General features: G+C 41.9%; 1 protein-coding gene across 5 annotated transcripts in view; it reads right to left on the bottom strand.

Moving 5' to 3' along the window:
- Positions 1-6409: 6409 nt before the first annotated feature.
- Positions 6410-13338, bottom strand: part of GLT1D1 (glycosyltransferase 1 domain containing 1) — a 168027-nt gene continuing 161098 nt past the window's right edge. For 3 of the 5 annotated variants that reach the window (XM_073628015.1, XM_073628023.1, XM_073628007.1), the window contains one exon: positions 6410-7105. In XM_073628015.1, the coding sequence (XP_073484116.1) occupies positions 6953-7105 (153 nt within the window). In that variant the 3' untranslated portion in view covers positions 6410-6952. The remainder of the gene's footprint in view (positions 7106-13338) is intronic. The other 2 variants (XR_012243962.1, XM_073628031.1) reach the window with 2 other exon arrangements.

Here is a 13338-nt window from a genome sequence, read left to right as displayed (position 1 = left end):
AGTATTGCCAGAAGTTGAAAAGCACTGCTCAATTCCCCAGGGGACTTGGTGCACATAGCACTTGATCCAGTTAAATCTATGCATTGGATGTTGAGATAGCGTGGTCAATAGCTTGCCCTCCATCCTTACTGCTATCCAATCGTACTGCTTACGAAGAGACAATGACTTACCATAATTAGTTCTGACTGACACAACAAATACTTGTAGGAGAGGGGTTGTGAATCATAGGGTACACAGAGCCTACACAACCCCCTCTAAAAGCTGCCAGGAACATCTGCAGCCCTTCATCTAATCTTGCTTCCCTGTGCCTCCTCTACCACCTACTTTGTACTGAATATATGTAATTATATATTGAAAAGAAATGCTGAGCCCAGCTGACAGATCACAGTAGGGAGATGGACAAAAGTTAGTTACTGTCAGCTTGTGTTTTTGCAAATATTATCTTTGAAAAAGTCAACACTTTTGACAAAACGCATTGGATGGAGGTGTATCTAGATTGGAGCTAATAGAGCAATATTTCATAGTGTTGTTGAGCACTGTGAGTGGATGTTTTTTGTGTTTTTTATATTTTAGGTAAAATGAATTAACCCGGAGGTCGGCAATCCGCCAATCGCGATCTACCCATCGACCGCAAGCAGGCGGCGGGTAGATCGTGAACATGCCCCTGCTTTGCCAGTCCTTGCCCTCAGACTCTGCAGCTTTCATCCTCACAGCAGAGTGCAGAGCAGGAGGCAGCACAGTTCTTGGTGGGAGTGGGAGCTGCCCCCACTTAACTTTTCAAATTAAGCAACAGGTGATTGGTTGCTAAGACACAGGGTGGTCCTAGCAACCAATTACTAGCCTGTTAATCTGAAAAGTCAACTCTGGCAGCTCCCACTCTCCATCTAGAACTATGCTGGCCCCTGCTCTCTGCTCTGCACCTATGCAGTGTTAATTTTGTCAACGAAAAAATTTTTGTCATCATTTTCGTCAGCAGAATGTTTCCAGTGACAAAAATTAAAGGAAAATTACCCCACATTTTTGTCAATTGACGAAAACTATGATGAAAATCAATACCCATTTTCGTCAGTGAACAAAAACTGAATGAAAATGTGAGGGAGGGACAATTACCCACATGAACTTCTGGTTTCCTTAGAGCTCTGCCTGTAAAGCCCCTGGGTGTTTGCCCTCCTAGCAAGTAAGGTAGAGACCATAGCGTGCTTAGTGGTGTAGCGTGCTTAGCACTATGCAGCATTACAGGCCTCCTCAGATGGCTGTCCAGAGCACTGTGTGCATTAGCCTCCTCAGGCGACTGTCCAGAGCACTGTGCAGCATTTACATGCCTCCCAACTGTCCTAAGCACTGTGTGCATTACAGGCCTCCTCAGACCACTGTCTAGAGAACGATGTGCATTACAGGCCTCCTCAGACCATCTAGAGCACTGTGCAGCATTACAGGCCTCCTCAGACCACCCAGAGCATTCACTGTGCATAACAGGCCTCCTCAGACTGTCCAGTAGTTTGTTCAAACCTTAGTACCATAAATAATAACATGATATTAGAGGGGGGCAGAGGGGCAGGGAATACTACAGTGGGGAGTGATGTGAAGGGGGGCAGAGGATACTGTTATGGGGGGTCAGAGAACATTAATGTGGGGAAGATAATGTGAAGAGGGCAGAGGACACTACTGTGGGGCTAATGGTGATGTGTGAAGGGGGTAGAGGACACTTCTATGAAGGGGCAGAGGACACTGCTAAGGAAGGGCAGAGGCACTACAGTGGGGGGGTTGAGGTGAAGGCGGCAGAATACACTGCTATCGGGGGGGTGAGGCAGAGTACATTAATGTGGGAGGGATGATGTGAAGGGGGGCAGAGGACACTACTGTAACACACTATGTGTTCTTCATGCCTTGTTTTTATTGTGGGCTCAAAAGTTTTCTTTTTCTTACAAAAAAGATTGAAGAACCCCAGGGATCTTTGATATCTTCCATGTTGTCCACTCCCCAAAGGTTTAATCTGCATCTTTTTACCACATGGGGTAGCTGGTTCCAAACATAAAAGCAAAGATATTGGTGACCTCAATTTTCTGTAATGGGAAGTTGGGCATTGACGGTAAATTAATTGGTGAGTGGCTTTCAAATTTTAAATACCTGTTGATATATATGGTGATATCTTTGGAAGCATGTGTGAACAAAAACAAGAAAAAGACAAGTTAGCACCTTATATTTCAAGCAAACAAACCCTCCCTCATTTGCACTGACGCCACCAACTCCAACCCCCCCACCCTCTAGGGAGACAGACGGGAGGCCGCAATCCTGCCCGTGTGGGAGACGGTCAGGAGGCCGCAATCGGAGGCCTTACCGTAAGGAGGCAGATGGGATCTGAGCTGAGATGAAGAGATGAGCTTGACGAGGGAAGAGCCAGGGCTTCTCCTCCAGTGCTAAACAGGAAGTGGGTTCTGGGACTCCCTGACCAATCGAGATTCAGGACCAGCTTCCTGACTGGCCCTGCTTAAAAAAAAAAACCCTCACTGGAATTCATGCGTCTGGCGCCCTGCATATAGATTAAGAAAAAAGTACCCCCAAAATAATGGGACTTTAACGGCAACAGAGTAGTAATTAAGAAAAAATTATTTTATTACAAAATATACAAATATACATCAATCGCAATACTCCAAACCAATAAAATAATGGTGTAGATGGTGATGATTCCCACAATTTGTCCAGGTGGCCCAACGCGTTTCGGGACAAGTTGCGTCCCTTCGTCAGGGGCAACAGTCCAGAGGAAATCACACCAAAATGAACACCATGCATTTTCACTGCCGGAGGCGCGGCGGCATATATGTCGTGGAACAGTACCACCGGTGTCCCAAGGAACACAGGAATAGTGGGTCCCCACTCATCTACACTGATTTCCCACACTCGGCACAAACAGAAACCACAAATGCAAATATCGCCCCTCTACATCTCCAAAGGTCTCTATCTTGCTATATAACCTTCAAGTATTCCACTTTCAGGACAAGAGGTATAATAGCAGCATGATAATGGCTGCCAAGTTGGCCAGGAACCCTCTCTTAGGTCACTTGTGATGTAGCCTTCATTAATTCAAATTTCCAAGGGGAATAATGTGATGGCACTGTAGTCCTCCAGGGAAGAAAAACACACAGCCCAAATTGTCTCCGCCTTCATAGATGTTACGTGTCCAGAAGCACGCTTATAAAATTTCAATTTAGTTTTGCCGACATAAAATTGTCGGCACTGACATGTTAGGAGATACACCACCACCTCAGTTTTGCAATTGAAGAAATTATGGGGTTTATACGGCCGTCCATTGGGGAGTATTACATCCTGCTTAGTGTTCATATATTGGCATATTTGGCAAGGTGTGCATATAGATTAGGGGCCAGGTGCATGGTTTAGGGGGGTGGTACCCCTGGGTCCCTAATGGACGGGCCGTCACTGATTGCACAAGTGATTTATTAACAATTTAATAAAGTGGTGTTAAACAAAACATTTAATATATTGCAATTTACCAATCCTTAGATATGGTGGCTGCATTAGTTTACTTTATTTCCTTTATTTTATACTTGGTGATCCAGCCAGTAACACGCTTCCTGTCTTATGGTTTTTCCACTGTGGATTGAGGAGCACCTTTGGACAGCAGCATTTTAAATTTGAGGAGGAGGAAGAGTTAGATGCACTACCAAATTTAGATGGACTTAACGAACAAATTAAACCTGATCTCCAGCCAACACTTTTTCAAGATCTATCATCAGAAGAAAAAAATGATGGTAAACCCCCCAGGGGTTCCTGTCTACATAGCACTTGTCTCCATTAATTTTGGAGCAGTGGATAATAAATTAAATAAATCTTTCTCTCCAGGGCAACGCTGCCATGTGTTTGTGGTTTGTGAGGCCTTAGGTGGGCGACCTGCAGGCCTTAGGTGGGCTTCTTGTCGATCGCTTGGCTTCACATAAGCATCTTCTGATTGTTACAGTACTCACAAGTAACTTTAGATTTTGCCATTTTGGCTATACTTCAATCCATTGGAATGGTAGTTTTCCGTTTTCTTCAATGTCTTTCTGGTTTTAGTTGCCATTTTAAAGCATTTGAGATCATTTTAGTCAAGCAGCCTATCAGTTTCTGTACTTCTTTATATGTTTTCCCCTCTCCAATCAACTTTTTAATCAAAGTATGCTGTTCTTTTGAACAATGTCTGAAACAACCAATTTTACTCAGATTTTCAGAGAGAAATGCACTATACCCAGCATGTACGACATTTGCTGCCTTCGTCCTTAAATAAGGGCCACTTGTTTATTTTTGTTGTTGTTAAATTGATGTGGTTAATAAATTGTTATTTATTATTTTGAACACGTCCCTTTCAATGAATGAATAAATTACACAGAATCAGCAGCATCCATGTCATCACTGTTGGATCTGTCGGTTTTCTATTACTCTACTACACCTACTAGTAAATTATTTGCCATGTAGAAATATAATTTATACCAAAAACAGTGATTGATCTGGTTAGTGATATTGGACTGCTATTATTTTGAACTGTATGGAATACCTGTACATCAAGATGTGATTAAGAGTGAGGGTGCCGGGTTAAGAAGGAAGTTGCCAGTCAGCATGAACTGGACATGTTAAGCTCAAGCAACAATGACAGAATCAAACTATAAGTTTCCCTGGATACAGGGGAATTCTTTTTGCTATGAGCTATGTAACCAAATATCCAGTCATGGAGAAAGACTAAAAAAAAGTTAATACCAATGTGGTAATTGTTTTCAAAAACATGTCAGTACCACTTGCTGCAGACGCAGGGGACCAAATATCTGACGCCAGTGCTGAGAGGTAAAGCCCTGGAGGCCTATATGGCATCGCCAACTAAGCAGAATGAGGACTATGAGGCCATAAGCGATGCAATAATCTGCGATTATCAATTGACACCAGAAGAATACCATAAGAAATCCAGGTCACTGCAGAAAAAAAACCTGCAGACTTCTAAACAGAGGTGGTAGGCCACTTACGCATACATTTTAGCAGTGAACTAACAGATTGAGAAAGGATTTCTATGAACCTGACATTCCGGGATCAACTTCTACATATCTGTTCTGCTGAAAATTGACAGTTGTGTTTGAACACAAGTCTGAGCCTGCCAAAGTGGCAACAGAGTTGGCAGATATCTACATTAACACTTGGGCTTCTAACCACCGAATGGCTCCCCCTAGTGGCTGGAAAGGAAGGAAATCACCAGCATCTTCTGCTGCACCTGTGAGTCAAGCCTCCCTGCAACAAGCATATGGAGCTCCTGAGAAAAAGGCAGTTTCGTCTGACACCCACAGAAGCTATAATTGTAGCAAGCCTGGATACCTCAGGAGAAATGGTCATGAGCAGAAAAGGCTATCACCTGGCTAGCTGGCCAACTCCTATTTCTCTGTGTCATTTGTCCATGGAAAAGTGAGGGGCTACAATACTAACTGCAAACTAAGATATGTGAGACGCTCATGCTGTATGGGAATGAAGTCTGATGCTGGCTGGGAATGGAGCTCATCTATGCTCCAGGCCAGTGTTTCTCAACTCCAGTCCTCAAGGAGCCCCAACAGGTCATGTTTTCAGGATTTCCCTCAGGTGAAACAGCTGTGGTAATTACTAAGGAGTTGAAACTGATCAAATCACCTGTGCAAAATAATGGAATGCCTGAAAACAAAACCTGTTGATGCGCCTTGAGGACTGAAGTTGAGAAACACTGCTCCAGGCAATGTTAGAGAGTGATAGGTGTCCCGGGAGCCACACATCAAGTATAGCCTGCTGTGCGATAATGAATGGCAGTCTCAGGTCATAGCCTGGACACCCGCCAGGCCACGCCCCCAACACATTTCATTCTGTCCACCTGAGCTTACTCATGGGGAACAATACTAACCTACAGCCTTTCGCTGTGAGTAACAGAACCATGACTGGCTTCCAACACACCAGAGCAGAAGTCACACTTGTTCACCCTGAGCTGGTAAAAGTAAAGCACATCATCCTGGAAAAGTTCCTTACTCTCATTGGAATTCAGGGAACCAATTCATGTGTACCCATTAAATGGCCTTTCATCGACTGGGGGCGGGAGGTGGGATTGTTTCATCAATCCACAGCACATTGTTCCAGAAGGCCTTGTCTTTACCTACTGTATATGTTCAAAGGCAAACTATAGTCTTGGTCTAATGTTCTATTTGGACAGCAAATATTTTTTTCCTACCGTGTTGAAATATGTTGAACAAAATCAACAATTTCCATAGGTTGTGCATTCATTTTCACATGGCAATACAGAAGTAAGGGCAGTTCCGTCTAGCCTTAAGACAGGCATATGTAGAAATCCTTCCCAGTACAGCCTGATCTCACAGTATCAACAGCATCACTTATTTACAATATCGCTCATACACAACAATACAAAAATACATGAATTTAATCTTTTTTGAAAGAAGTTAAACATAAGAACCCATTACAATTTAAAATTTAGCTTAGGAAATAAAGTACAGGAAAAGGAAAAACACCAAAAGAGAAAAGAGCTTCACTGAGGGAACACAGTGAGGTAATCTATGAGTAAGCACTTAGCATAAGTGCGAAACGCGTTCACTGATTGCCTGTACTTTTTTGCCACGATATCTTGTATGATCCTGATTTTACAATAAACATTTTTGGATATCTTCCCAGTGTGCGGCTGTCCGGATTTTCTCATCTACCTTCAGCATGATTTAGCATTAGCCAGCACCTGGGGCTCTTTACTCTTGGAGACAATCATTCTCTTCACACCTGGCTTGAATCCATACCTGTGCAGTGAAAACTCTCTCGCTACAGTGAGGTAATTGTTTAAAGTAGTCCATTGTTCCCAAAATAAAAACATTACAGCACTCCCTTTAACATCGCATAGTAAAAATACAATAGAATAAAATAAGTCCAAAACAAAATTTTGTGATAGTGTTCTTTTGGATCACAGTCCAGTCAGTTTTTGGACAAGTTTTTGATATGTCTTTCTTTCAAGTTCCCAAGAATGGTTAGTGCAGACATATTGTTTAGCTCTATGAATAATTTTCCTTTTTAGATCTGGTTTCTTCATCAGTCTTATGGACATCTGGACAAATTCCTAAAAGAGAACATGGAATATCAATTAAAAGAACTCAAGATATACTGAAAGTATAAATCTTTTACATCATATATTCTTGGAGGAGGGAATGCGAAACTCTGATCGTCTGTATAAAGGATGACCAATCTTCACTGATGAAGCTAAGCATAAAATGAGACACACCTCATCAGTTTCTGGGAACCTTCATTATTATTCTCCCCCTCTATGGGGTTGATTTACTAAAACATGCTAGTGCAAAATCTGGTGCAGTTGTTCGTTGTAGCCAATTAGTTTCTAACTTCAGCTTGTTCAATTAAGCTTTGGCAAAAAAAAACCTGGAAGCTTATGGGTTTCTATGCAGAGCTGCACTAGATTTTGCACTTTCAAGTTTAGTAAATCAACCCCAATATGACATTTGGTAAAAGGCTTAGTTCAACCAAAAGTGGGCTCTCCTGGCTTTTTTTCTACCCACCATTGAGTGTAACTTTTCCAGTTGAAGTTTACATAATATACTATAAAATAATTTAAAGACCCTATAGCAGCAGTGGGACCCCACATCCTGGCTGCAGTAGGAGTGCAAACCTGATCCACAAACATCTAATTCTCTGGATTTTCTTTTCCTACCTACCGTATGCTAAACCCTTTTCCCCTGAAATTCCACATAATATTATGCATTCTATTTTATATTTTTTGAAGCTAAAATTAAGTCATAATGGCTTCCAAAATCTTAATTTCATTTATCATGCATATGCACGTTTTATTGTATCCCAATTAATATTTAAAGCCAACAGTTCTAAACAAGTGTAAAAGCATGTTTTTTTTTTTTCTCTGCTAAATAATCTCTTGAAAAATGTACAAGCGACTCAGAACTATAAGAAACAAATTATAAGCTTCTAACTAGGGGGTACAGGGTCCCAAAGAGGTTAGCACCAATGTATCCTTCAGCTACAGTTTGCTGTTGCATAGGCTGTGGGTCATAAAGTTATCTGATCCACATTTGGTGGTATTGTCCCATCCTTAGGCCATTGTGGAATGAGATCAGAAAGCTAATCTCAGACATCACAACCATTCTAATACAAGATGATCCAGCTTTCTGTTTATTGAATCCCCTGCCTCCATCTCTTAAAGGCCATAGAAAGTATGTAGTTAAAGTTTTATTAAACTGAGGCAAATAGTCTGATCCCCTTGGAAAAATCCAACGGTGCCCACTATAAGCGAATGGACAAAAAAGTAAATCAGGTTATGGGTATACACCTGCAATATGATACATTTTATAAAATCTGGGCTATTTGGATACATTATAGATTTGAAGCAGGTCATGGTTAACCTTGTTTATTATGATTTGCTACTGGTTGTAGTGAATTTGCTTATTGTGATTTGCTACTGGTTGTAGTGCACTTGCTTTTTTCAGTCTTCCTGGTTGATATATCAGGATATTTTACCCATGCATTGATAGTCTATGGTAAAGTGCTATATACCCCCTACATGGTTACGTCTACTATTGTTATTTGTTCTTCTTTATCCATGACATACGTCTGCTTTGGTCATATGCCTGTCCCAGAGAAACTGAAGATAAACGATGCCCTGAGTATTTGTAGTGATGTACTTGTTTCATCGCTGATGGATATGTCTAATTCTTAACCTAATAAATAAAAATTATACAAAAAAAGTACAAGCCATTCCTGAATAAGTAATTGGATGTCACAGCAAACAAGCAGCAAAGCCTTATTTGCATGTCAGAATAGGGTTGGACAGTGGATCACAAGTATGCAAACAGCTGTGGCTTCCCAGCCTGTACAAAGCAATGACAGGCTGACAGGAACCACGACTGTACACATATATCCACATGTCTGGTAGTTTACTTGCAGCTAGGGAAAGATGACCTGCCCTGGATGCAATCTGTATCTAACCACTAGTAACTGCTGGAGATGTGGATACATGCAAACAGCAGCAGTCAGTTGTGACTACTGTCAGTCTGTCATTGCTTTGTTCAGGTTGAGCATCGGCAGATGTTTGCAAACACCTGTCATTCCAATCATAGAAATTCACTGATTCCTGCCACAGAAATTCACCGTTTGGCCCTATTCTTACGTGTCAATGAGGTCTAAGGGAAAAAGGCAAGGTACAAGTGGTTTTGCAACTGTCTAATGCCGCGTACACACGAGCGGACTTTTCGACGGACTGAACTCCGAAGGACTTTTCAACGGAGTTCCGATGGAGTTCCACCAAAACGGACTTGCCTACACACGATCACACCAAAGTCCGACTGATTCGAACGTGATGACGTACGACTGGACTAGAATGAGGAAGATCATAGCCAGTAGCCAATAGCTGCCCTTGCGTTGTTTTTGGTCCGTTGGACTAGCAGACAGACATACGGATTTTTCGATAGGACTCGAGTCCGTCGGAAAGATTTGAAACATGTTTTATCTCTAAAGTCCGTCAGATTTTTCGACAGAAAAGGTCCGATGAAGCCCACACACGATCGAATTGTCTGACGGATTTGTTCCATCTGACCTTTGCTGTCGAAAAGTCCGGTCGCGTGTACACAGCATAAGGCATACTTTGTCTGTCCTAGAGAAACAGAGATTGTGTGGGAGGACTCAATGAATAGAGGGTTCAAAAGTGTGCAGAAGCTAGAATTTTATTAGTAACTTGGGTTAAAAATCTGCATGTGCATCTGGCTGTCAGACAGGAAAGGCTTGACAGAAGGTGTATGCAGTGCTCAAGGGGATTTAATAACATTTGTACACCCCTATAACACTTTTCTTAGCTAACAAATATATCCCAATGGGAAATAAAAATGAAACAAATGGTCTTCAATAGATTACTGCATATTAGCCATTAATGTATTTTCAGGAAAGAACAAGCACTTGGCTTTATTGTCAAAATGGCATACAAACAAGCTTACCTGCTCTCATTATGGCTCTGTGAGATGTAATAATGGAAAACATTTTCTTTTTGTTAGGAACTGGCTGCAATTGAATGTTAATGGATGTTTTCAAACATGCTCGCCTTTACATTATATAACCAGTTGTAACAAGGACATTATAAAGCTTGGATTAGCAAATCCAACCAAAACATTTTTTTATTTCTTTAGTTTTGGACATAGAGGAGAGTGATCTATACTTGCGGTATGTGCACCCACTGAGTTTTCCCTCTTATCCTGTAATGGAAAATCTCACCAGTGGGGACAGGCATTTTACCAGTAAAATGGGTGAAGGATTAGAACCTCTGCCAGGTTAATATTGCTTTTCATGTCTTATTCCAGTAAAAACAGCTCCCCTTATTTCTTGTAATAATTTCAGTATTCACCTTTCCCAAGTAGATATAAAAAACTAATTTTTGTGGTTATGTATTCTTTAAAAATGAACAAAAAAAATGTATTTTAACTATATTTGTATTTTAACTAGTCTTTTATTATCCCTTACATTACCAGCCTCTCTCAACCGGGTTGGCATCTGAGGTCGTCAGGGATGCTGTGGCATTCTGGTTCAGAGAGGCACTTACATCACACCAAGCTGTTGCTCCTCCACTGAACTGTATATTTTCACAGAGGGAGCTCGGTCTGACAGTAAGGCTCCTTTCACACTTGTACGACTTGTCCTACGATTTGGGACTGCAAAGTCGCATGACAAGTCGTTCCCCATGGCAACCATTCATTTTAGTACGACTTCAAGTCGTGCCGACTTCAAAGTAGTCCCTGCACTATCATGAGACTTTGAAGTTGCGGTAGTGGGAAAGGGGCCTAAGTGAAGGGGAAGCCTCTTCCTGAGTCTCCCTGCTTCCCCCTACAGGGCAGTACCTGGCAGCAGGTGAAGGTACAGTAACACAGATTTTTTTTTTAAGGCTGTGTATGTATGTGTGAGTCTACGTATTTTTATATGTGTGTGCCTGTGTGTTATTTTAAACACTTCAATATGGGACACGTTCACCCCCTTCCTGCCCAGACCAAATTTCAGATTTCAGCACTTTTACACCCTTTGAGTGACAATTACCCAGTCATGCAACACTGTACCAAAATGAAATTGTTATTTTTATTTAATCACCACTGTTTGTTTTTTTTGCTATATAACTGAAAAAATACCTGGCATTTTGAAACAAAAACACTTTTTTCTTAGTGTCTGTTATACAATTTTGCAAAAAAAAATATCTGTCTTCATAAATTTAGGCCATAATGCATTCTGCTACATTTCTTTGGAAAAAGCAATCCAAATCAGTGTCTGTGTGAAAGTTATATAGTCTATGAACTATAGAACAGAATCCTCAAACTACAGCCCTCCAGCTGTTGCAGGACTACACATCCCATGAGGCATTGTAAAACTCTGACATTCACAGACATGACTAGGCATGATGGAAATTGTAGTTCCGGAATCACTGAAGGGCCATAGTTTGAAGACCCCTGCTATAGAGTGTATATATATATTTGAAAAATTATCAATCCTGATGTACTGACTGCCTGTCTCATTTCTTGAGGCCCTAAAATGCCAGGGCAGAACAAATACCCCCTAAATGACCCCTTTTTGGAAGGCAGACAGTGCAAAATATTTAGTAAGAAGCATGGTGAGTTTTTTTTTTTTTCCAAGTTGTCATTTTAACAAGTTATTTCTTACACAGCATGGGCATACTTATAATTACACTCCAAAACACATTCTGCTATGCCACCTGAGCCTGAGGATACCATATGTGTGAGAATGTTTCACAGCCTAGATGCATAAAGGGGCCCAAAATCCAAGAAGCACTTTTGGGCTTTCAAGGAGCATAAATTACCAGTTGAACTTCCTGAATATCTATCACAGTATGAAGGACATTTCCAGATGATCCAGTTCCTTGTGGATCCAGTTTGTTGTGGGCTGGGAACGTGCCTTGCCCCCCCCCCCACCCCACACAGCAAGCTGCTTACTCTGGGGGCACTCAGCAGGAAGGAGGGGCTTAGAGCGCTGCCAGGGGACCTGAGAAGAGGGGGATGTGGACTGCTCTGTGCAAAACCACTGCACAGAGCAGATAAGTATGACATGTTTGTTTTGTTTTTCTTTAAATACAAGCCTTTACTATCACTTTAAAGGCTTCCCGACCAGCGCAAGATGATGTATGTCAGCACAATGGCACGGGTGGACAAAAGGGCGTGCCCATATGTCCCTCCATCATAGTCGCATAGGGGGCGCGCACGCGCTGTAGGAGCGTGCCCGTGGGTCCGCGGACTCGATGTCCACTGGTGGCCTGCAATCGCGGCGAGGAGAGGCAGAACAGGGAACTGCCTATGTAAATAAGGCATTTCTCTGTTCTGCCTAGTGACATGACAGGGATCCACTGCTCCCTGTCATCGGGAGCAGTGATCTCTGTCATGTCCTAGGTAGCCCATCCCCCCTACAGTTAGAACACTCTGAGGGAACACAGTTAACCCCTTGATCGCCCCCTAATCTTTAACCCCTTCCCTGCCAGTGACATTTACACAGTAATCAGTGGCTATTTTTACCTCTGATCGCTGTATAGATTTCAATGGTCCCAAAATAGTCTCAAAAGTGTCTGATCTGCCCCCTGCAATGTCGTAGTCCTGATAAAAATTGCAGATCACCGCCATTAGTAGTAAAAAAAAATATATAATAAAAATGCCATAAATCTATCTCCTATAACTTTTGTGCAAACCAATCAATATACGCTTATTGCGATTTTTTTTTACCACAAATATGTAGTAGAGTATATATTGGCCTAAAGTGAGGAAGAAATTATTTTTCTTATATATTTTTGGGGTGTATTTATTATTTATTAAAGCAAAAAGTATTTTTTTGTTTATAGCCCAAAAAATAAAAACCACAGAGGCGATCAAATACCACCAAAAGAAAGCTCTATTTGTGGGAAAAAAAGGACGTCAATTTTGTTTGGGTGCAACGTCGCACGACCACACAATTGTCAGTTAAAGTGACGCAGTGCCATATCGCAAAAAATGCTCTGGTCAATAAAGGGGTAAAATCTTCAGGCGCTTTTGGGCTAAAAATAGCGACTAAAAAACACCTCCCCTGCAGTCCCAGTGTGAAAGCCAGAGTGCTTTCACACTGGGATGCTGCGCTGGCAGGACATTAAAAAAAGTCCCGTGAGCAGCATCTTTGGAGCGATGTACACACCGCTCCTGCCCATTGAAATGAATGGGCACCTTTGCCAGAGCGCCTGCAAAGTGCTTCAGCAGCAGCGATACACAGGCGCATTTAACCCTTAATTCGGCCGCTAGCGGGGGTTAAATGCACTAAATTGACGGT

Source organism: Aquarana catesbeiana, linkage group LG01 (genome assembly GCF_042186555.1).
Source record: "Aquarana catesbeiana isolate 2022-GZ linkage group LG01, ASM4218655v1, whole genome shotgun sequence".
Lineage (NCBI taxonomy): Eukaryota > Metazoa > Chordata > Amphibia > Anura > Ranidae > Aquarana > Aquarana catesbeiana.
Note: the sequence above shows the minus strand (reverse complement) of the source record. Positions and strands in the feature narration are given on the sequence as shown.